Source organism: Aedes albopictus, chromosome 3, assembly GCF_035046485.1.
Source record: "Aedes albopictus strain Foshan chromosome 3, AalbF5, whole genome shotgun sequence".
Taxonomy (NCBI): Eukaryota; Metazoa; Arthropoda; class Insecta; order Diptera; family Culicidae; genus Aedes; species Aedes albopictus.
Window position 1 is genome coordinate 327716067 of NC_085138.1, and position 25429 is coordinate 327741495.

At 42.9% G+C, this 25429-nt stretch overlaps 2 protein-coding genes across 4 annotated transcripts in view; one reads left to right on the forward strand and one right to left on the reverse strand.

Annotated features, from left to right (window-relative positions):
- Positions 1–25429, reverse strand: part of LOC109623345 (protein CBFA2T2) — a 408298-nt gene that overhangs the window by 351140 nt on the left and 31729 nt on the right. The window lies entirely within an intron of this gene.
- Positions 26–5992, forward strand: LOC115260537 (uncharacterized). The gene is made up of 2 exons (XM_062858039.1): positions 26–1981; positions 5594–5992. The coding sequence occupies exons 1-2, from the start codon at positions 26–28 to the stop codon at positions 5990–5992; spliced, it is 2355 nt and encodes a 784-aa protein (XP_062714023.1).

Below are 25429 nucleotides of genomic sequence, written 5' to 3' on the forward strand. Positions count from 1 at the left end.
CTAGAGTGACGCTTCCGAGAGGGCAATGGGCGCCTGCGTGTACGTCCGGACCGTCGACGATGCCGGGAATATTTCGTCTCGGCTGCTTTGCTCCAAATCCAAAATTGCACCCATCGGAAACAATCGCACCACGCTTCCTCGCTTGGAGCTTTGCGCTTCTGTGTTGCTGGCCCGTCTCATCTCCAACGTCAAGGCTGCCATCAATGAACCAATCTTCGAAGTGCATGCTTGGACCGACTCGCAAGTCGTTCTAGCGTGGCTCAACGGTGGCGCATCCAGGTGGAAAACCTTCGTCGCCAATCGTGTGGCCGAAATTACCACCCATCTTCCAGCCATCAATTGGGACCACGTGGACACTCATCAAAACCCCGCTGATCTGATATCACGTGGGGCGCTTCCTGAGAAACTCCGAGACAACTCTCTCTGGTGGAATGGGCCTACCTGGAGCCCAAATACTGGTCACCATCCACCCCCGCAATCCAACGGATCGTCTCTTACTCAACAACAGGTGCAGCAAATCGATCGAGAACAGAAGACAACTGCCGTTTCTCTCGTCGCAGTTTACGAGAATCATCTGCTCGACAGCTTGATGGCCAGATTTTATCCGGATCTGCAAATGTTGCTTCGAGTCACCGCTCGTGTTCTTCGGTTTCGTTTTACCGATTCCAGGGAAACTTCACGTTTGCTGCCGTATGAAATCGACCGTGCAATGAGGATTTACGTGAAGCATGTGCAGCACCTTTACTTCGAAAGCGAGCTAGCGCGCCTGGAACAGAAAGCGGAAGTATCTCGACATAGCTCGCTCCATCAGCTCAACCCGGTGCTAGATGAACATGGTTTGATCAGGGTGGGCGGCAGACTTCAGAACTCGAGCCTTAGCTATGACAGTATGCATCCAATAGTATTGCCGCGGCAATCGATATTCACTTCCTTGGTACTGCAGCACTATCACGTCACACATCACCATTGCGGTCCACAGGCACTGCTAGCAGCGTCCAGAAGGCGATTTTGGATAATCCGTGGGGCCAGCACAGCCAGAAAGATCTTCCGCCAGTGTGTTAGCTGCGCAAAGGCCAAACCAGCTCCTGTTTCACAAAAGATGGGACAATTGCCTCCTGAACGAGTCCAGCCGCATCCTCCATTCACTATTACAGGTGTGGATTACGCAGGGCCTATCAGCATCGTCGGACGTCGAGCGCGTGGAGTGATTGCAAGCAAGGGATACATAGCGCTGTTCATTTGCTTCTCAACGAAAGCGGCTCATTTGGAAGCGGTTTCGGACCTGAGCACAGAGGCTTTTCTGGCAGCATTCACTCGCTTCTCTAGCAGGTATGGGCTGCCTGCTAAAATGTTTTCCGACAATGCGTCAAATTTCCGATCTGCGGCACAGCAACTCCGCAGTGTCTACACGTTGATCAATTCGTCTGCCCATAACAACACCGTCACCGATTTTCTGACGGACAAAGGAGTAGAGTGGAGTTTTATTCCGGCAAGATCGCCTCATCACGGCGGCTTGTGGGAATCCGCAATCAAAGTTGCTAAACAGATCCTTGGAAACCTCACGAAGAACCAAACGCTCACTTTTGAAGAATTGTCAACATTTCTAGCTCAAGTAGCGGCCACGATGAATTCGAGGCCGATTACTCCTATTCCTTCCGACCCAAGCGATCATCAGCCTCTCACACCTGCCCATTTTCTAATTGGGAGGCCGCTCTGTACTGTTCCGGAGGTGAATCTGCTGGAGCGACAAATCAACTCGATGTCTCGTTGGCAGTTCATTCAAAGGCTTTCGCAAAACTTCAGGACAAGATGGCAAACCGAATACGTTCGAACCCTTCAGCGACTGACCAAGTGGCAGCAGTCTTCACCGAACGTTTCTGTTGGCGACTTTGTGCTACTGTTGGATCCAGGCTATAAAGGGAAGCAATGGCCATTGGGACGAGTCCTGGAAACATTCCCAGGAAAGGATGGACTAGTTCGAGTACTGTCGATCATGACTTCTTCAGGCGTTACTCGGCGAGATATCCGGAAGATTCGAATCATTCCTCTTGATGCGGACGAGTTCGTACCAGGAAGACGTGAACCTGAAATTGCTGATCGCAATTTGGTGGGCGGCTTATGTAGGCGTGGAATTCATGGACGATCCCCATCTAGCCAGATGAGCACCAATTAGTTCAATTTCTCCTTAACCACTCACTCTCTGACACACACGAGTATTGTTAAACTACACATTTCCTATTCTTTTATACTAATAAAGTTAGTTATATTGAGTTCGTTGAGCCGTATACACGTGTTTTTTCAATCTCGTTCCGAATCGGATTGGGGAAACGTCCGCCGGGTTTTTTTCCGAGTTTAACACGCCGTTCGTCGTACTCCGGGCACCATCACTTTCGAAATGCTGGTATTTCGTCAATTTTCATCCGATTTTTTTGAAATCGCCCTCAATCAATCATAAGTTGGTGCTAGTTTATTACACTCAAGTGTCCATGCAATATCCGGAACCATTCCGGGGATATTCCGGATTGTACTGGGGTGCCCGATAAGGCTAAAAGTGATTATTTCGTGTGTTATTGTGTTTGAACCATCAATTTTCAGCGAAATTTCTGTTGCGAACAGTGAAACACAAATGCGATAACCAGATTTGAATAAGTTGACCCATCCAAATCCCCGTGACAGGTTCCACGGGGCCTCGTTGGGGACACTTCTGGGTTTCAACCTAAACATGTCGTGCGACGTATAAATCATCATAATTTCGAGAGAATGGGGCAGTAAAAAATGACTGAAGAATGTATCAACTGATATGGCCACTCTGGAACACCTAGAACAGGCTCCGCGGGGGCTCTCAAACACAATAACACACGGAATAATCACTTTTAGCCATTCGGCAAAACAGAACACCCCCCAACCCCCTGACCCCAGTACTATCCGGAATATCTCCGGAATAAGTGTAGTGAGTGAGTGTAATAAACTTGCACCAATTTATGATCGATTTAGGGCGACTTCAAAAAAAATGGCACAAATGTCCCAAATGGAGGATAACGTGCCTCTGGAGCCGGCCTTCTGAAGGCCTACTTGAATACAATTGAACAAAACTAAGAAACGGTGACATCTCGTCAGCCACTCCTTATTGTATGTGTTCCAAATGTGAAGCAAAAGCTTTGGGAGTGACGTTGCTAAGAAAGTCAATGCCACTCCGTTGGAGCTCCTCTTTCGGAGATGGGACATAGGTATTTGCTCCTTATGTTCTGACTCGAAAGCCTAGGCTTAAGCGCCATTGCTCGTTCTCTTAAACGAAAAAAACATAATGATCCCTTTCCCGCCTGAATGGCCTGCATTATATAGAAATAAGTAAGAAGAATGATTTCTACAGGCTACGTTTCATAAGAGTGAGCTTCGTTTGAAAAAAAGCAATACATTAAATCAAGGAAAATTTTAAAAGATTAGGGATGTAGTACCGGTACCGAAAATCCCGGTATTACCGACCAATTTTTGATACCGAAATACCGGTACTGATAGAGCCTTGGTACCGGTACTTTCGATACTGGAAAATCTGTGTTGAAATCCGGTCATTAGTAGATAATGGAAATAATCAAAAACATTTAAAGCCAAGTACTAATATGGCAAATAAACGTTTCATATATGAAACCTTTCTGCAAATCCAGGATATCATAGCAATGATTAATTTATAAAACGTTGAATGTTGGAAATGGATTTACTAGCTTTGAATAAAATTGGTTAGATTAGGGTTTCTTATTTTTCTTCAGTTTTTGAAGACCTCAAAGAAAAAAATCAGTTCATATTCTTCTGTCTTCAACTAGCAGCTATCTATTTAATTTTGCTACATATAAGTTTGTTCCTGTTTTTTTTAGACTGGCCTCTACTTCTCAGAAGCTGAACAATAGCTCTAAAACTGTTTCGTACAACTAATTTATATCTATATTTTTATATGTCTATATATTTTGTTCAATTTTGAACTCCAGAGTCTGATTTTATGATATTCCTGAAAACCTGAATTCACAAATGTCTGGTAAATGGTAGATTTTATTGTACAAAATATATCTCTTCATTTTAGTGAAAAATTCATAGTACCGGTATTTTACCGGTACTACCGGTACTGTGAGCTTCAGAACCCAAATACCGGTACTCACCAAAAGTGGTCGATATGTACTGCGACCCCTAAAAAAGATTTTTCCAAATAACCAAATTCCATTCTCCTTATATTTCCAGTTCGATGAAATGTATCCAATTTTCATAAATTTCATCAACGTGAAGATTTTTTGTCGTAAGTACATTTCTTCTGCTTGAGGTAAGTAATCACAGCAGAATCAAATCGCTCCCAACTAACAATGATAGCTAACAGTTTATTCAATTAAAATTTCCAAAATCAAGCTTATGAGCGGTGCATCCACCTGTTGTACAGCAATAATGTTAGTTGGGCTGCCAGAGCAAAGCGTATGTCTCTGAACTTTTCACAATTCAACACTTTTCATCGTTCAGAGTACCGTTTGTACTCAAGTGAAAATTAAATCGTTTCGGAGTTCCACGTGGACAACGCCTTATGTGCAATAGTTTGAGGATATATTCATCTCATCACAAATTTATCAGCACTGACATCTGAATCCAGCAGGTACATTTTACCCAACAGCAGCAACGTGTACCGCATCATAACAGCGATTTCGATGTACAAGTTCGTTCGGCGGTCGTTGCCTACCTTCCCTAGAGAACCGAACCACTTCTGCAGCGGAAGCCCTCCAATCTTCCCCCGACACAGTAGTGGAGAGGAACCGCCGGGAACGTGTACCGTACCAGCAAATGTGAACCCAGGTCTTAAAAGTTCTAATAACTATCTTTCATTGCCAGCAGCCCAGAAAGCGAACTAAAACACAGCAATCTGATGGGGAGCCATAAGGCTTGTGCACCTGTCAGGAACACTCGTTTCTTGTAGGTACCGCTCGTCGGGCGGGCGGGCATTCGGGTGGTTGAGCAACCTGCTTGCTGCTGCTACTACTCACTCACACTCGACGACGACGCAGAAGTTTTGTGCCGATAATGCCCCTCCGGCTGGTTGGGATGTTCTGGCTGCTGGCTGGCTGGGGAGGCCAACGTACTAAATGGGGGAGTGGTATGGATTGCGCCTTAGTCCTCTAAAATCCCTTCAGATCTAAATGATGAAAATTATTCATCACTGTTCATCACTCGCATGAACTTCTGAATTAATTTACAAAATTACATTTTTGCCGGGATTCAGAAAACTTGCATTCAGAAAATATTCAGGCGCACATTGCCCAGATCATCTCTACTACAGCATCACCTCCCGTACAAAAGGAGCCGTAAAATGACGTCTCTCCCCCGCTCATCTTTGCAGTGCTGAGCGTGACAGCGGCAGCCGTTTGAAGGAGGCAACTCAATTTCCAACAATCGCTTACCCCATCCTGGTTCCGAAACTTCCAGCACAGCACTCACACGCGGTCCCCATTTAGAATCACTTCCTCCCCCGCCACTACTGGCACTGCACATCGCTGGCTGCTATGTAGAGACTGGACTCTCCCGGGAAGGAAAACAAAAATCTCCAATTCCATTAACAATTTTTTAGTGGTCACAGGTGTCCGGAACATACAATGCATCTGTGCTGCTGATTCTCCTGCTTCGAGCTACCTACCCATCCGTCGTCCTCGTCTCCGATACGACCGACGCCGGTGACGACGATGTCTTTTGCTCCTTCCTTGGTCGAGCTCGGGACGTTCGGTTGTTCGATGACGATGACGACGACGACGACGACGACGACGACGACAGTCAGCAACACCCGTTACCCGAACTGAACGAATGTCGGCTTTTCTTCGGAGCAGCTCTAACAGAATTCGTGTCCCGAACAGGGCTAGATACTATAACTGGGGAATACGAACTAGTAGCCAATAGCCGGCTCAACAAAGAGTGGCGCAGGGTGGTGAGAGCAGAAATGCAACGAATTCACCTCAGCACGAAGCGAGTATGATTACTGAACTGCAGGAAAGCATGGATCGGAATGATATGCGGAGGTTCTTAGCAACTGTCAAAGGTTCATGGCTCTAGACTACGCCAGTGCACACAGCATACTTTCTAATTGACACTTTCCTATTGAAGATTCAAAAAATGGATAAACCTATTAAATACCATAATGCGTATTGTATTGTTTGTATTGTGTAACAATAATAATATGTTTTCATTTTGTTATCCTTCTTTGCACGGCTCCGAAAAAAGCCTTGTAGAAAGCGAAAAAGCAAGCTGCGATAGAACGTAGTATGGATCGGAAAAACGAACCCAAAAGAAGAGCACACACAGTCGTAATAGTAGGTAGTGTGTTGTTCTAGTCTGCTCCACTGAAGTTGTTACCAGAAAGATGGTGGTAGCATCTCCCACCACCCATTTTCTACCAACCAAGCAGGACGATTTGAGCTCAGCTGCTGCGGGCATGCGGTGCCGGATTGCTCCTGTTGTTGTGCTCACATCCATCAGCCATCATCTTTTACGGGGCGTGCGTCAAGCTGATGCCTTCTACTGCTACTCCAGTTGGTCAGCCCGCACTATCCTACTGACGGTAGAGTCACTTGGAACAGGGGACTTATTTAACTCACTCACTCTTTAATTGAAGAAAGCTTGTTTACCAACAATTTTATTATTTCAATAATTCAGGTCGATTCAACACGTTTATATCCCTGTATGATATTTCTTTCTTCACTTTGTAATAGGGGAATAATCTACTCATCTGACACCTGAGTGGGAGGCTCCAAACTTCTGGGCTCTATCGTTCATACATTTCTGCATAGCTGATTTGAACATATCAGGAGCCTCTACCATGGGTTCTTTCAAGGTCAAGTTCGGAGCTCCGCCCGGACTTGGGAACTCGCGAAAGGATTTTGCAATCTCCGCAAGTTCTTCATCGGTGACCCTCTTCTCACAATCAGCCCCAGTTCCCAGCGGTACTACGAAAGGAGGCCGAAGACTCAGATCATGACGCGGGAAGACCCTTAGATTGTCTCGAAGCATCTCTGGAGATTTCTCGATTTTGCAGGCATTACCTCACGGGTTCTTAAAGGCAGAAGCCTTCGTAGCATGTTTTTATGCTAGCCCTCATCTCGGCCTTGAGCGCCCTCAACAGTACGCTACATTCGCCGCCTAGCCTGTAGACAGGCGCGACACAAGTTTACAATAGCTCGAGTCAACCAGTACGCCGGTGGTCTCCCATTCCTACGGTGGACATCTCTATGTAGACATAATGGCATCCATGCACGCGACAACCCTAGGGGCTGTCCATTAATTACGTAAGGGTTTATGGAGGGAGGGGGGGTTTGAGAAATCTTACGCGCCATACAAAAATTTTTGGGTTCTCATACAAAAAATCTTACAAGGGGGGGAGGGGGTGTCAGAAAATCGCTAAAATTCCCTTACGTAATTAATGGACAGCCCCCTACCGGGTATACCCGGTCATCACTTGGACAGAGTAAATTTCGCTCACGGCGAAATTTTACGACTCCCTGAATACTTCGCCATTGAAGAACGATCGATGTCTTCCACTCACGAGAGTACGGCCTTGGCCTGGTCACCCCTTCACTAGCCCGCTGCCTGCGTAGTACTACCCGTTATGAGCCGCTTAGTGATCGGAAAAAGTGCAGGCATTGTGGAGCGGACCTGGTGTGATGGTTAGAACACTTGATTATCACGCCGAGGACCTGGGATCGAATCCCACTCCCGACATTACTGCAGGCATCATTTAGCCTCCAGCTCGAACTACTTTTCAGGCAAGAATTACACAAAAGTAACAACAATGATTCATTCTGCCCCGGCCCGGCTGAAGGCACTTTTGGTACCAACATCAGCCAGACAAACATCTCTTGCCAGTATCTCTCGCAGGATCTGACCCGCTGGTTCGTTAAACAGCTTACTCATTCCACGGTCCTGTATAGGTCCGATATGATGGCGATATCTGTCCCCCACTTATAAACTGCCTGATAAAGCAGTTGCTGAGCTGCTTCACAGTGATTAAGGTTAGGCTGCTTTACCTGCACTGTGATTTGTCAGCTACGGCTCTTCAGAAGACCGGGCACCTTGGATCTCCCGTTGGGTGTTTGTTGTTCGCGAATTTCCCGGAACAAATCAATCACGTGGGTGGACTCGTGTAGCTTGTACCGTATGGCCTTCGCCGCCACATCGCCTGCACTGCTTGCACCTGCTAGGGCCTTTATAGTCCCATTACTTGTGTCCTGGTTCCAGGCATCTGAATCAAACTTCCGGTGCCTCTTTAACGGACTTGTTTTCCGCCACATGTAGCTGTATGTACCTTAAGGCTACCTGTAATCCTGCCGGGCCCTTCCGTAATATCGTGACGAGCTCCTTCGCATCAGTGATCATATCAAGGTCTTCATCTTCAGAGTCGCCTCCACCGTGAGAGCCCTCACCTCGACACCCTCGGCAAGAACCTTTTCCGCCAGATTTTTGTAGCCGGCGCCCTTCCGCTCCTTGCCGCGCTTAAGCTCGAAGATCTTCACCCGCTTGAGCTCGAGAATCACCCGGCTCCCAGATCCACATGTTTGACTCCGCATCGGCTTCAAGATGTCCGAGTACTTGGACTTCTCGCGCTTGGCACCTACCCTACAGCGCCCTCTAGGTTTGGTGTCCCTACGCTCCTACACATCTAGCGGCTTCTCTTTCTTCCTCTTCCGCTCACTATGGTCCAAGGGAGGTCCTCCCCATGATCCGCCGTACTTTGTGATTGCTGAGGGCCTAACCATAATGGTCGCAACACCCTGTTCTCTTTTCAAGCCCAGCCGGACGTCCAGGAAAAACGGGGGTCCGACTCACCGATATTACTGCCGGCTTTCGGGATTAATAATCTCCTAGCCATGCGGGAACTGCCTGGTAGCTCCTCACCTGACGGCTGCCTCACCCGCTTCTGCGAGTGCTTATCAAAGGCAGTCGGATCCACCACACCTCTTGAGCTTTCTGCAAAAGCGAAGGCCTCCGTCTGGGTAGACATCGTAACCTTTGTCTTCGAGGGTTCTGCCACTGCGCTGCTGCAGTTTCCATGAGGCTGCCGTCAAGCCTACACAAGTTTGATCGTGTAGGAATGTTTCTAATTATAAGTTACAACTGTAGATTCAAGTTCCTTTGTAGATATAGAATAATTAATATAAGCTTTACGTTTAATAACGAATAACTTTTGGTATTCCTTCCACTTCCACGTATTTTGGCTCTCAGGCCATGACAACGACTTCCTATTTCATACTTCTCTTTTCTGCATGGCATCGTTTGGCTGTTGGCAGATTCATGTCATCACCGATGCCAAATTGGACAGTGTTGGCAGCAACAATCGTAGAGGAATTCCTTTGAGAACTTTTCGATAGATTCCGTCAGAAATTTCACGAAGGATACGTTAAGAACACCATTCACGGATTTATTTTTAATAATCGCACAGAGAAAAAGTCTTTAAGGATTTCTTCAGAAATTCCTCCGGTGATTCCATAAAAAGTCTACCACGAAATCTTGAAGAATTTCTTCCAGGAAGTCCTTTTGAGATTTCTTTATAGAATAACTTTATAGAATAACTGAGAATAACTTTAAAAATTATTTTCTGATTTATTAAACAATTTATCACGAAACTAAGAATGTTTTTAAAAATCCATTTCATTGATTCCTCTAAATAAATCTGCTATAGGAATATTCCACGGATTCCTTCAGATAGTTCTCTAGTGATTCTTTCATAAAATCACTCATCATTTTTACAGATATTCCTCAGAGTTCAATGAGTTTCCTCAGAAATCGCTCCATGGATTTTTTTTTCAGAAATATCTCCTTAGATTCTTTCAGAAATTTTTTTCAGCAGTTTCCTTAGAAAATTCAAAAGTTCTGAATTCCTTCAAAAAATCGTAATGGATTTCTTTTGAGCATCTTCCAAAATTTTCTTCACATATTCTTTCAAGGATTCCTTAAGATAATCTTCCAGGGATCCATACAAAAATTTCGCCACAGTTTTCTAAAAAAAACTTCAGAGATTAGTTTACAGAATTCTACAGCGTTTTCTCCGGAAAATCTTCAATGAATTTCTTCCAAAGCTACACAGTGGATATCTTCAGAAATAACTCCAGAAAATTGTTAATAAATCCTTGCAAAAAATATTCCAGGGAGTATTAAGCAAATTTCTACGGGAGCAGTCGCGTCGTGTACTGAGTACACGCACCATGAAAAATGCACGTTTGTGATACACAGTGTGAACGTAGTGCCGTTGCAGGTAGTCGAAGACGCGACTGCTCGAGGGTTAAATGTGCTTTTAAGAATTTCATCAGAAACACCACTAAGAATTCGTTTAAGAAGTTTGCCTGGGATTAGTTGAGAAATTTTCCTAGAATGTCCTTTGAAAACTCCTTCTGAAGGAAGGAGAAGTTCATATCCACATTCAGAAGTTCATTTAAAGTTTTTTTCTGAAATTCTCTCAGTCAGCGATTTTATTTATTTATTTGAGGGAAATATTCCAGTGGTCCCTTTAGGTATTCATGCATGTATTTCTTCACGCACTCTTCTAGAGATTTCTCCGCGAATTCCTCTAGAAATATCCACAGGAATGTCTCCAGCAATTTCTCCAGAGGTTCAACCAGAAAATCCAGCAACAACTTCTCCAATGAGTTGCGTATCGTTACCTTCCGTGTTTCTAGCAGAAATTCTTCCAGAAATTTATACAGAGATGCAGCAGTTTGAGTTATATCACTCCGTAAATTTCCCCAGATATTCCTCCAGCTTTTCTTCCAAGGATACCTTTGGAACTTTTTTTCAACTGATTCAGATTTCTTTTTTTCAAAAATATTTTGCAAGAATTTCTACAGCAATTCCAATGGACATGTCGCAAAATGTTGATCGAATTTTTCCACTTATTATAAGAAAATCTTCCTAGTTCTATATTGAGGGTTTTTTTTTTCTGCGGTTTCTCAATGAATTCTCTTGGAGCTCCACCAAGCGTTTCCCAAGAAGTTTACCCTTGTATTCCTCCAGAAATGTCTTCAGAAATTTCTCCAGAAATTCCTTCAGGAATTTCCCTGAGATTCTTTCAAAAATACTTTCAGGGATTTTACAGAAATTATACTTAAGATTTCTTCAAAAACTCCTACATGGATTATTTTCCTCCATGTTTTTTTCTGAAATTTCTTCAAGGATTGCTTCTGACATATTTTCAAGAACTCTTTCAATCGTTCTTCCATGGGTTTATTTTTATAAAATTCCTCTTTAAAAATTTTGCAGAAATTCCTCCAAGAGTTGCTCCAGGAACTCTTTGAGATATTCTTTTAAGTTGAGTTCTTTTTGAAATTTCAAACATTTCTCCAGAGTTTTTTTAAGGCAGTTTCCATAAATTGGCCAAAAAAAAACAGTTTTTTTTTTTGAAATTCTGAAGGAATCTCTCAGGGATTTTCTGAAAGAATTCCTGAGAGAACTCCAGAAGATACCTGTGGAGATTCATAGGAGAAGTTCTTAAAAAAAATCTAGAAGGATTCCTGGAGTACAATGCCTGGAACAGTTTCTTAAGTAACCTAAAAAAAATGAAGAAACTTTTTGAGGAACTTTGGAAATAACTCCAAGGAATAGCTTTTGCAAGTACTTCGGATGAAATTTCTGGATATTTTTTAAGGTGTTTTTTGGAATAGTTTCTGAGGAAATTATTGAAGAGTTTTCCAAAGGACACTCTTCAGAGGCAAGGACATACCAGTGTAGGAGGCACTGAAATTTTGCAACCTTGAGTAATCAGCCTTGATTTTATCATCACTGTACTAAGGACTGGACTCGAAAAAAAATGAGACACAATGAATAATGTATAACTTTTGATTGCGTGCACAAAAATCACTGATTTTTTGACCAGGAATAGTACATTATGTGTAGCTAATACCATAAAAATTTCATCAAAATCGGTTAAGTGTTGGCGGAGATATCGTCGAAACAAGAGATTCACCATTTGAGAACCTTGGGCGAACAAACACTTTAAAAAATACCACTTTTTTACCTAAAACTGTAGAGTCAAACCTGGGGCGAACAAACACTTTAAAAAATACCACATTTTTACCTAAAACTGTAGAGTCAAAAATACTGAACCGATTTCAATGGAATTTTTTTGTACATATAGTATGTATGTAGAAGTATTGTGTCATAATTTCATTCAATTTGATCTAACCGTTTAAAAGTTATAGCCATATATGTAGCACTATGTCGCAATCAGCAGATGTGGTTTTTGGTACAGTGACATTCAAACTGCTCTAACTTTTAAAATGTTCAACCAAAATGGCTGAAATTTTCACTGAAAACATTTTAACCCAACAATTTTACACTGTCAATGTTTCATAAAAATCGGGACAGTGTTGCCAATTATACAGTCAAAATAGTGCACACTGATTTTAAAATATGAAAGTGCCCAAAATTTGACAAACCCCGTTTTTTTGTTTGAATTGTTATAAAAAAGTACTCAACCGATTAAGATGAAATTATCATCACTTATTATGCCTTACTTGGAGAACTTACTATCAAATTTTCAGACGTTCTGATATGCTAATAACAAAGTTATAGTTTCAACAATTTTTAAAATGGGTGCTCAAAAATCAGCTATTTTTGTGAACGTAATCAAAAGTTATACATTATTTTGTGTGTCTCATTTTTTTCGAGTCCAGTCTTTATATGCTAACACATGATAAGTCGCATCTTATTATAAAATATATATAATGAATATTGTAAAGATTTAATTCTAAGATAACTCAAATGATGACATAGAAAGGGTCTAACCTACAGCTGATCAGATACAATATTACAAGTATAATCGTATTTATCCATCACAGAGCCTTAGATTGTTATCGTTAGCTTTAACTGTAAGCTGACATCACGCTTCGCGAGGAATATATCACCACCGAAAGATGGATTAATGTAGGGTCTTCCTTTCGAAGTTTTTCAACGTAAAACATGACGCAAACCAGTTTAAATTTTGATCACTGAATTGTTTCAGATGTCATACTACACACCACAAGTACCCACACTCGTGATCTGCTGGTTTCAAAATGCAACCCGAACCAGCATTGCATTAAACGACTCGTTTCCCAAACGCATTTCAAACCACCATGTGTTCTCCATCGATTCGAACGCCAGCTGATTTTCGTCGCAATCAACGGCGCTACAAAGTGCACTCTCGCTGCGTCAACTTTCTACGGGTTTCGCTTTTTCTTCGATCCGTCTACAAACAGCAGCAGCTATACGAACCGAACCGATTGATAACACACAGTTGGGTACTCCAATGTGTGTGCGACCCAAATTGAGAGAATAATGCTGGCTGCGGCAACATCTACAAGACGGGCATAAGGTCACTCTCTTGCGAAGAAGAAACTGAGTTTCTGCTGGTTGGTTGTGAGAGGTCGTCGTCGCGCGGGTGGATCTGGGCATCAAGGGTCGTGTTCGCGTATATTTCCATCAACAGCAACAACCGCACCATTTCTCACTCCCCCATAGTGGCACGCCGGGCATAATAAACTACCATCATTCCGGAACCGGACAGCATCATCAGTGGTGCGCGCACGTGGTGCGGTCCGTGGAAACGATTAGTAACCGTTTCCGGAATCGTCCAAACCAAACCGCACACGCATGGGACCCTCGAATGGGTGGGAGTAGCTTATAACGTGGGCTCATATTTTGTCATTTTAAAGCTCTCAAAAACCCTAAAATAGTAAAACTTTATTGATATGTCAAAACTAAATAAATTAAAATTTTCTCCCGGAATGATAAAATTGGACATCAAGGAATGCCAAAATTGAGGATGTCTTGAATCGACATCAGGGTGCCCATTATAGTGGGATAAGTACATACGGAAAAATTAAAACTCGATCGGTATCACCATCGCAAAGACCTTTTGCCCAGCATCGTGAGCCTAGAACCTTCATCGATGATGATGATGATGGCTTCAATCGAAGCAGGGGGATGGACGGGATCGTAGCGGCAGGCTGACCGAAAACCGAACTGCATCTGCTGAACATAATGAGGCTGATCGACCACAACAGGCAAAATGTGCGAGAACTGTGCTCTTTCTCCCCCGCGGATGTTACAGCAACCAACCGGCCGGCGCGGCCAAATAGCTATTAATATATTGCCACAATCCCATCCCGGCGATGGCGTTGGCGGTAACGGTGGCAATGGCAACAGCAGCATCAGCAGTACACTAGCAGACGCAGCAGCAGCAGCAGCGTGGTTTCCAGTCGCACACGTGTGCGAAATATGGGTGATGATTAATCGTCTGGGCCATGTTTCACCAACGTGCATCCCCAGACCAAGGGGTGTTCGGCAGTTTGGTTCCGATATAAAGTATTGCTGTGTGCATTCAAGATGCAAACGGTGCCCAAATGCGCTTCAAATGCGGTAACACATGTTACCAAAGGCAACGTAGCAACCATAGCCAATATCACCGCCAACGTAGGATTCGAAAGCTCAAACTGACATCGGGTTACTTGTTAGAAAATCTTACCGCATTTGGTGCTCCCGCATTTGATATTTGCATTTTGAATGCACACAGCAATATACTGAGCGTTCGACCTTGGAATCGATAACAGTATATTATGCTATCGATAGAGGGCAGACTTCGATTTGGAAAAGGAATGGGCTTAGCAAACGACACTTCTACGAGCTAAATATAAAAAACAGTTTACTATTATCAACAAGTCCAAGGCGCGGCTGCAATTCTCCAGCTTCGTTCTTGTCCATCACTCGGCAGCATACACTATATTCGCAGGAGATAAGTTTTATCCGCTTCAATTATGTAATTGCACATCGGTATTTGTTCATCGTTTAACAGAGTTCTCTACAGCAGATTTGAATTGATACGCTTGGTTGTCGCTCTGATATGCAGAGCAAGCTCGATGATCTTGTCGATCGCTCCTCCGCGGCAGGTCTTACCATCAACGTCAACAAGACCAAATCGTTGAATTTCAACATGGACAACCCTTCAAATGGATTTCGGGGATTCTAAGGAGTTTCGGGGAAAATCAATGATCTCCAAGGGTGTCAAGAATTCCGGAGGGTTTTCGTGAGCTTTCAGAGGGTTTAAGGGTCATTCTGGAGGTTTCAGTGGGTTTAGTGAGAGTTTTAGTACACAGAAAAAATATGCAATTAAAATTCAGCGAGAAATCATGCACATAAAGGGAATGCTAGAGTTAGTGCACTTTTACATGAGATATAATGTAAAATTACATTACCATCGTGTAAATTTCCGCCAACCATCGCGTAAACCATCATGAACTGAACACCAACCGGTTACGCGACTATTAGCGGAATTAACACGAACGTAACGTAATTTTACATGATATCTCATGTAAATATGCACTAACTCTAGCATTCCCTTCATGTGCATGATTTTTCGCTGAATTTTACATGAATATTTTTTTCTGTGTAGTATTAAAGGGTTCCAGGTATTGTCAGAGGAAATTTAAAGCAACTAACAGGCGTTTCAGGATGTCTCAGAAGATTTAGGGGCGTTTCTGGCGGCCTTAAGAACACAGATAAAAATAATGAGATTTACACGTCATGTAAACTTCATTTTCGTCATGTAAACTTACTGTTACTGGTTTACATGATATAGCATGTAAATTTGCGTTATATGTCATGTAAACACTCAGAGTCATGCTGATTTACATGACATATAATGTAAGTTTACATGATATTTTTTAACATTTACATGATATGTCATATAAACTTCTGTGATATCCCACGCTCCAATCATGTGCATCATATGTCATACAGTTTTACATTCTTTTTGCCTTTCTCGTACACCAAGGTGTACCGAAAGGCTATATGTTCACTCCAAAAACCAAAATTTGATAGAGCCCCCGGAAGGGTCAAGTGTTATATACCAATCGACTCAGCTCGACGAATTGAGGTGATGTATGTGTGTGTGTATGTATGTGTGTGTGTATGTGTGTGTACAAATAAACTCACATCACTTTTTGGCAGTAAACCTCAACCGATTTCAATGACCAACGGTTCATTCGACGCGGAATCTGGTCCCATTGTTTCCTATTGAAAATGGTTCCGATCGGTCCAGCGGTTCCCGAGTTATGGCCATTTAGGTGTTCCGGACCGGTACCCCAGGAAGGGGCCAGATATGAAAACGCTACAAACCCATCCATGCGACACATCAAACTACGGCATTTTCGATAACTTGATGAATGGTAACCATGAAAATGGTCTCAGACCATATCTGAACCGGTAATATCCCGGAACCGGTTCCGGGTGTTCCGCTGGAAGTGGCCAAACATAAAAATGAACTAACCTATGCTTGCAACATATCAAACCGCGGTTTTTTTGATAACCTGATTAACAGTAAGCAGGAAAACAGATCTCAGATCATATCGGAACGGTTAGTGTTCCAGAACCGGTTCCAGATGTCCCGCTGGAGGTGACCAAGTATAAAATTTAACCAAACCCATGCATGCGATATATCAAATGGTGGCTTTTTGATATCCTGATGAACAGTAACCAGGAAAATATTCTCATAACATATTTAAACCGGTAGTGATCTGGAACCGGTTCCAGGTATCCCGCCAGAAGTAGCTAAATATAAAAGTGAACTAAACCCATGCATGCGACATATCAAAGCGCGGCTTTTTCGATAACCTTATGAACAGTAAGCAGGAAAATATTCTCAAAACATATCTGAACCTGTAGTAATCCGGAACCGGTTCCGGGTGTCCTGCCAGTAATGGCCGTGAAAGCGACACATCAAATCTGTTTTTTTTTCTCGATAACCTGATGATCGGTTAGTAAGAAAATAGGATCAGACAACATCAGAAACTACCGGTACTGTTCCGGAATCTATTCCGGATGCCCCGCCGAAAGTAAGCAAATATAAAAGTGAACCAAACCCATGCATGCGATACATCAAATCGCGGCTTTTTAGGTATCTTGATTTAGCAAAAGATAGTTTCCGATCATATTTAGGACTACCGGTAGTGTTCATAGCAACTACCGCAACCGATTACGGATGTTACATTGAAAATGGTCAAACGTAAAGGAGAACCAACCCATGAATGTGACACATTAAATTACTTTTTAGGTAACCTGATGAACGGTTAACAAGAAAAAATCATAGTTCATACTTTGGAAAACCAATAGTGTGCCGAAACCGGTTCCAGGTGACTCACCGGAAGTGGTCAAATGTAGAATGGAACCAAACGTATGCACGCAGCATATTAACGCGAAGAACGGTCAGCGCAAGAAAATAGTCTCAGACCATATTTAAGACTACCGGTAGTATTCCGGAACAAGTTTCGAGTATCTCGCCGGAACTGGCGAATTGCAAAAATGAACCACACTTATGCATGCGGTACATCAATTCGCGATTTTTTAGGAGAACTTATTAACACTTTGCATGGAGCTAGTCTAAGACCACATCAGGAAAAATCGGTACAATCCCGGAACTGGCTCTGGGTGTCCATGCATTCCCATGCAGGCGATACATCAAATCGTGGTGTTTAGGTAACCTAATGAACATTAGTAATGAAATATAGTCTCAGACTTTATTTGGAAGACCCGGTAGTGCTCCGGAACCAGTTCGGGGTACCCCACCGAAAGTGATCAAATGTACCATGTGACACATCAAACCACGGCTTTTTTAATAACCTGAGGAACGGTTAGCTAAAAAATAGGCTAGTATGGTACGTAAAATGAACGCTCACGGCGCACGCCGCGTTTTTGCTCCTGTTTAACGTTTGGTCACTACCACCGTCTAGCTAGCCGTGAAGAGATCTCACCAAATCACACAATTTCAGATTCCTGAGGTGTCAATATACAGTAGGATGAGTCAACGTTGCAGGTTTGGTAAAATTTAAAATTAATCGCATCAACCCCTAACAAAGGTTTTCCAATTCCCTTTTGTGTCTAAAATTACTTGATAAAATTTTAATGCAATTGGTTGCGCCCTCGCGCACTGTAATGTGGCTGAAGTTTGTATAGGAAATTCCACATGCTTGCATTTTTTGTCAAATTTTACATGAATATTGTAACCTATGATATGATAATAAAATATAGCCTTAAGTGTGCCTGCAAATATGTTGCAACAAGTGAACGGCCGCTGTTATAGATGGTTGCAGGTCATTTGGCTGAACGCCATTTGGTCGAATGCCATTTGGCCGAACGCGGTGATTCTGATGAACCTAAGTGATCTTGCCACTGTTTCCTATATCAGTATAACTCGAAAGAACAGCCATTGATTCAAAGAAAGAAAAATCTCTGACAAAAAATCCCAGTTTCAACGTCAGCTAATCCCTTGATGGTAAAACTTGAAAGAATTACATATGATTAAATAAGAAGGAAATATTTCTGATGATCATATTGGCAGCTAGAATGTTATCCAGAGTTTGCCCACGCCTCCAAATCCTTTTTATAATAATTCAGCCAAACGGCATTCGGCCAAACGGCTTTCGGATATAAAATATAGCGACTGGCCGTTGGTTTTCGGCGAAATCTCTTAAACGGTAAGAGATTCCGTTTAGGCGTCAAAAAACAAAAGGAAGAACATTAGTTTTTGCGCTTAGAAAATTTTTGTTAAAAATAATCTATGATACAGACGGTACTTTTATCAGTATTTTTAGACGTTTTCTCTCTATGGTTAAGAATTTTTTTCACAGTGTATTTTATTGGATTGCTGAGATAATTAGGCGCCGATTTCATTAAAAAAAGTTTGTTTTACGATGCATAGTTTTTGAGATATCATTTTTGGAAGTTTGGGGCGTATTTCAAAATTTTGAAAAATCGTGAAATTTTATTTAGTGTTTCCCGGAAAATAGTTCACTATGATTTTTTTTTGAATTCTATATATGATCATATATACGCGATCTCTAGCACTGGTGAAATTTTCATTGAAATCGGAGACCCTTCGGCCCAAATCTGGTCGGTAAAAAAATCCCCTGCTGAAAAAACCGCAAAGTGATCTGTGATTGTGTAAAAAGTTATATCTTAGCTTGTAAGTATCGTCTTGATATTGTTTGGCCTCCAGTGTTAGTGAAGGTGCTCAAGAAGTCAACCGAAAATGCTGATATATTTCAGCTCTGCTCATACGTTGAACATAACGTCGGACTATGTCCCATCAATAATTTTTGAGTCAATTCAATGATGGCTTTGATAAAATGCTTGCTTTTCTTATAAAGTATCAGGATTCAGAACACTTTGGCTTACGTCGGCGGAAAGATCGTGAGAACATATTCAACGAGAAAGGCACTATCACCACTAGGTGGATTAATTTGGGTTTTTCGATCTGTGTTTAGTTTTAAGGTATTTCATGGGGTTTTCACTGGCGTTTTAGTGTGTAAGATACGTTCCAGGAAGCCTCATGGAGTTTTGGAGACAGGTGGTCTTAGAGGTTTCCAGAGTTTTTAGGCGCCATCTTTAAAGGGTTTCTAGAGGTGTCTCAGAGACATTTCAGGGGCCTCAGCGGGGTTTCAGTTAGTCTTATGACGATAAACCCCAAGAAAACCCAACAACTATTAGCTCTCAACAAGAGGAATCTCAACATCGACACCGGTCTAATAACTGGACACTGCCTCTGCAGAGGCCATTTACAAAAAATCGGAGCAAACCAAACCTCAAATTGTCGCTTGTGACGAGGAGAAAGAAACATCAGAAAACATTCTCTGATATTGCAGTGCACTCACCCAACGTAGGTTCTAAGTTCTCAGCAAGCCCTTCTTAGGGCCTGCTGACATGTGGATCTTATCCCCCAAGGACGTGGTTGGCTTTATAAAGCTAGTCTCGCCAGAATGGAGGAATCATATACTGTAACTCAGGATCAGATCTTGAGTTCAGTCGATACTAAGGTATCTCAGTGACAAATGTGTTACTGATATAACTTGCGTATCTCACAGCAAAAGGGTAAATCACAATAGTTCTAAAATGTGAACGCAGTGATCTTCATTCAACAAACGAGAGATGGACATAGTCTTATGAACATTTCAAGGAGTTACATGGGCGTTTTAACCCTTTAGAGCTGGATCATTTCGCCACTGCTGCCGCAACCTCTCTGGCCTCGAATATGTTTTTTATGCTCGGTTTCATCGCCGGGGTCATATTGACTCCACCGGCTCCAAAGTTTTGAGCAGTCTCGAGGGGAGACCCAACCCCCAGTAGCGTTTCAGGAGCCTTTATGGGATTCCAGAGGCGGTTCAGTGAGTTGTCGAGGCATTTTAGAGGTTTTCAAAACAGTTTCTGTGGATTTTCATGGTCGTTTCAGGGGATCTCGGGTGGCATTTTTAAGGGCGTTACGGGGTCTTCAGGGGTTTTCTAGAGGATACATGGAGTTTCCACAACTGTTGCGGGTTTCAAGAGGCCACAGGGGCGTTTCGAGGGGTTCCATAGGAGTTTCAGGGATATTGCGCGGGGTCTTAGGGGGTTTCAGGGACTCTCAGAGATGTTCCAGAGAATTTAAGGAGGGTTTTCAAGGGTGTTAGTGTGCAGATGTGGATAAGCTGACCAAGAACTTATCGCGACGTTCCTAAAGAGATCCTCTAGGAAGCTTTTCTAGGATATTCCTCCTATGATTCATGCAGAGGTTCTTCCTGAAGTCCCTCCAAGTATTCTTTCTGGGGTTTTATCAACTATTCCGTCTGTCTTAACTTCTTCTGAAGATTTTCTTCGAGGTTGCTTTAAAGATTCCTATTAGAATACTTCACGGATGCCTAGAAGAATTCAACATCAGATGCCTCCCAGAGTTTCTTATCGGATTCCTTCTAGAGTACTTCCAGGATTTCCTTCAAGCTTTCCTCAAGTAAATTTTCATACCGTTTCTCCAAGGATTCTTTCTGGGCTCAGAACTTTCCTTAAACCCCTGTTTTATTGACTTCTGAAGTAGTTTTAAGGATTGCTACTGGAATTCTTCGCGGGCTTCTTTGAGAGTTCAACCATGGATTCCATTTGAAGTTTTCCCAGGATTTATCCAGAGTTCCTCCTAAAGCCCCAACAGAAATTTGTCGTCGAAGTCTTCCTCGGGTTGAAGTCTGTGGATAAATTTCTTCTAAAGAACATTTCCTCAGAAGTTCTTCTAAGGATTTCTCCAAGAGTTGTTTCCTGAGGTTGCTACTGAAGTTTCTCAGGGAATATTTTCTATACATATTTTTTTTCTCGGATTCATCCAGGATCCCGACTTCAGTGATTTCCATTGGAATTCTTCCAGGAGATTTTTTTAAGGATTCTTATTGCAATTATACCGTAGATTCTTCCAGAAGTTTCCGAGGGTACGTCCGTAGATTTTTCTTTGGGTTTCTGAAGTTTGGAAATGAATTTGCTTTTGAGAATTGGAAGCCATTTCAAGTTAAGAATTCTTGGAGGTCAAAGATTGTCCGTTTTGGAGCATCTACGTCAAGATAAAGCTGATACACTGGAACCTCCATTTATGTAGAATCAATTTAGACAAATTGACTCAGGTACCTTCGTTCAGATAACATAACCTAGATGGAATTGTGATCATAACAGTTGGAGTTCTTAAGATCATGGAGAAGGTTGGTGTACGCGAAATAAGTAGGGTATGAAGTTACGGGGAGTTCTAGGAGTGTACAGTGGGTTGGGACTGTTCAAGTTTCTCCAAAAGCTTTCTTCAGTATATACCACCGAATCTACATGCATAGCTTTAATACTTGTCTGCCTCATGCATCAATGTGCTGTCGAGTGGTGAGTTCATTGTTTGCTTGAGGATCTCTAAGAACGCCCTTGTGTATAGGTCGATCGATTTACAAGCGTTATTAGTCTGAAACGTCTTGAATCCCTTCTGAAACCGCCTAAAACGCTATGAAACGCCTCTGAAGTTGAGGCGTTTAAAATCACCTTAAAGCTGTGAGCTAACGTATATTATTGAAATTTTTAGGCACCATGAAGCCCCCTCAAAGCCACCTTCCAAGTATTTGTTTAGTCAAATAGGCTAGAAAAGGCTTTTAGAACCATTATAACACCAAAATAAAAGGTATTAGGTTTTATGACGGTTGTATAAACTACTACAAGTCCAGTTGGTCATCACTATGTTATTTGGAACTTCCTGAAATTCCTCCGAAAACCCTCCCCAATCAACACACATGTTATATAAAAGTTACGACAGCGCAAGTTTTGGTTGTATAGAAGTTTATTAGACTTAATTCAAACATAATGCCAAAATAACGTCAAATAAACTTCTGTACAAGCCAAACTTGCGTAACTTATATATATGTTGCTTGGGTCTGAAACCGCCTCGGACTCTCGCACGCACCAGAGACCTACCGAAATGCCTCCTAAAGTGTCCTAGTAAAGCCTCTGAAACTTTCTGATTTTTCCAGAAACGTATTAAACGCTTCTGGAGATTCTAATGTGGATTGAATGGCAAACAATATCCAATGCATTTGAGAAACAGGAGCGTTGCTTCGTGTTTGAACGTTATTGATGATGCAAATTTCTCATTGACTATATATATTGACTTATTGCATCCCTAGGCGGAAAGAATTCAATAGTTCGTATTATTTTTTTTTTCTATTAAGGATTACTTATGCTTTAATCCGTTTTAAACAGTTTTAATAGAAATAAAAACTTCTTGCGAGAATGGTTTGCCCTCCAAAGCCACAAACGCATCCAAATGGCTCTGCATCCCAAACTAAAACCTTTCAACCGCAAAGACGCACAAACTGCCCGGGCCAAATTTCCTTCCAGAGTTCCAAAATGTGCAATCACAAAAACCTGTTTGCACAACCGAGTGGAAAGATCTCGGAAAAATGCATTATGCAGAAATCGTATGCAGGCATGCAGCAGGCAGGCAAGCAAGCAGGCACATCCTTGCTCCTGCTGAAACCTGACGACGACGACGACGCATCCAAAGCCAAAGAGAAGACGCACGCAGTTTCGGAACCGAACCAAGAGGCGGCCGGGCGGGTGGATAGATAAAGCAAACACCGAAAAACCACCCGCCAACAACCCGAAAAACTGCATGCTGCCAACACATGTGTTTTTCTTGCCATGAAATAATATCGCATCCATCGTCGTCGTCGTGTGTGCTGGCTGTGCAGTTACCGTTTGCTCTTTCGGTCTCTGGGGCGGGAAAACGTGTTTCCTCCCTATCTCTTTTGGCGAAAGTGGGCCCCATATGTGAGCAGCCTGGCTGGGTGTAGGATCCCAGCCAGGCCAACTCAAAAACAACAGCAAACGTCTATGACGACGACGACGACGTCGTTTTGAGAGCATCAAACTTCGTCAACGGTGGTGCATCGTCTCGTCATCGTGGTCGTCGTTTTGTACCTACTGCAAAATGCGGGAGTAAATCAAAGAATGATATACCGTCGTTGCGAAGGCGACCGGGTTTGGCCTTCATCTACCGGCGCATATCTCTTGCGTCCGACCCACTACTGTTAGATGGTGCGGTAATGGTAAACGTGCATACACTACCGATTGAAATGTTGTTGATAGTTAGTAAAAATCAGTTGTTGGCCAAAGAGCATTTATTTATGTACATTTGTTGTAGCAGTTTTCGCCCGAAAGGTTTGAACATAAAGAAATCAGGGGTTTAAAAAACCACCTTCATAAGAATTTTACTATGTGGAGCGGACCTGGTGTGATGGTTAGCACACTTGACTATCACGCCGAGGACCTGGGATCAAATCCCCTCCCGACAAACTCACTAAATATGGGTTCTTCATTCGGAAGAGAAGTAAAGCGTGGGCCCCGAGATGAGCTAGCCTAGGGCTAAAAATCTCGTTAATACAGATAAAAAAAAGATACTCTAGACCAGACATGTCCAAACACTGCACTGCACGAGGAGTCGATGCTCAAACACACCACCGTGGGTGCCAAGCCACCACCTAGCTCTCCGTGTTTCAGAACGAACACGCACCGTGTCTGGCTCAACACCGGTGTCGGCGGCGGTGCTCAGGCACTGGGCACGGTGTTTGACGCTTCGGGTAACACGGAGCCCGAGTGTTTCCGATTATGCAAAACACTCGTGCGAGTTCAAGCGCTCGGTACCGTTCATTGTCCAGCACCAGTTGCAAATGCTGTTGGTCGATGACGAGAGTGAAGTACTTGGCGGCTCCTTTTGTGTCTTTCTCGTCCCTTCTGACTCAGTGGCTCTGATGCAGCCAAGCTACCACGCACTGTGGCCGAGCTCACTGCTTTGGTGTTTCATACAATCGGAAACACTCGGCCTTCGTGCCCAACCAAAACTGAAACACGGAGCCGAAACTGTGGCTCGAGTTATAACACCGACACGAGTGTTTCGCCAGTCGCACTGCGTGTTCATCAGTAGAATCTGAACGAAGGTGGTGATATGAACACACACGGTGGTGTGTTTACGGGCAAACACGCCACTGGTGCGGCACGGTTTGGTGTTTTGCTCATGTCTGCTCTAGACTCAAAGAATAAGGAAAATTTCCTCAAAAAAATGAGTAAGCCGACTGGGAATAGAACAAGTCACCCTCAGTATGCGTTGACAACAGGGAATGAAATTATCAGCAAATTGAGACGAAAAACGGCGTTTTTCGAGCAACCGATTTTTTCTGTTTTTACTTTTCCTGTGAGAAATGTTTATCGGTCGTTGCTGTTTGTCCCCGATCAAAGATACCCGAAAACTGGAAATCGCTCTTTTCATTTTCGCTATCCAACTTTATCGCCTGCAAAGTTATCGCGATAATTATCAGAAGGCAAATAACAAAAATTTGCCACTAACGGGATTCGAACCTAGACCCTCCACAAAAATGTGTATGAGCGCGCACCATAACCACTCGACCACACAAGCTGCTCGAAAGAGGATAGGAATTTTATACATAAAAGCTACAGCCGGTAACGACGGGACTACGGAAAGGCGAACAAAGAGAAGAAAGCAAACCAGTCAACTTTTCATTGCTGATGATAATCGATTTTCGGCGCTGCGGAACGAGCGAAAACACATTCTCGGGAGAAACCCGGGTCTGAATTTATCGCACGTCTTTTTTCGCCGATAATGCGTGTGGGAGAGTTTTCAACTATCGCGATCGTGATCGATAATTTCATTCCCTGGTTGACAATAGGCGCGTTTATTGCTTCAGCTATATGGGCTCATCCAGTCGTTGAGTGTTATCCACTGATACACACCACGTTTCACTGAGCTAACGAGCACATATCTCTTATTCGAGTTTCAAGTTCATGCTTTGCAGTTTCTTCGAGGAAAATTCTTTCATTATACAAAGCTACGAATTGTATTCTATCATGTCCAGAAAGCCTTCGGAAGATTCAATAGACAGTATCAGATCAGTCAGGATATCCTAGGTCACCCAAGCTGTTCTTGAGTTTAAATCCTAAAGTCTACAGGTGGAACGGTAAATTTTTTCATTAATCAAAGCTACGATTAGTATTCTATCATGTCCAGTAAGCGTTCTGAAAGTTCAATAGACAGTATCAGATCAGTTGGGACATCCTA

Coding starts and splice junctions, on each gene's coding strand:
- LOC115260537 (XM_062858039.1), top strand. CDS start 26: ATGGGCGCCTGCGTGTACGTCCGGACCGTCGACGATGCCGGGAATATT. Junction 1,982..5,593: donor GAAAGGATGGACTAGTTCGA/GTACTGTCGATC, acceptor ACAATTTTTTAG/TGGTCACAGGTGTCCGGAAC.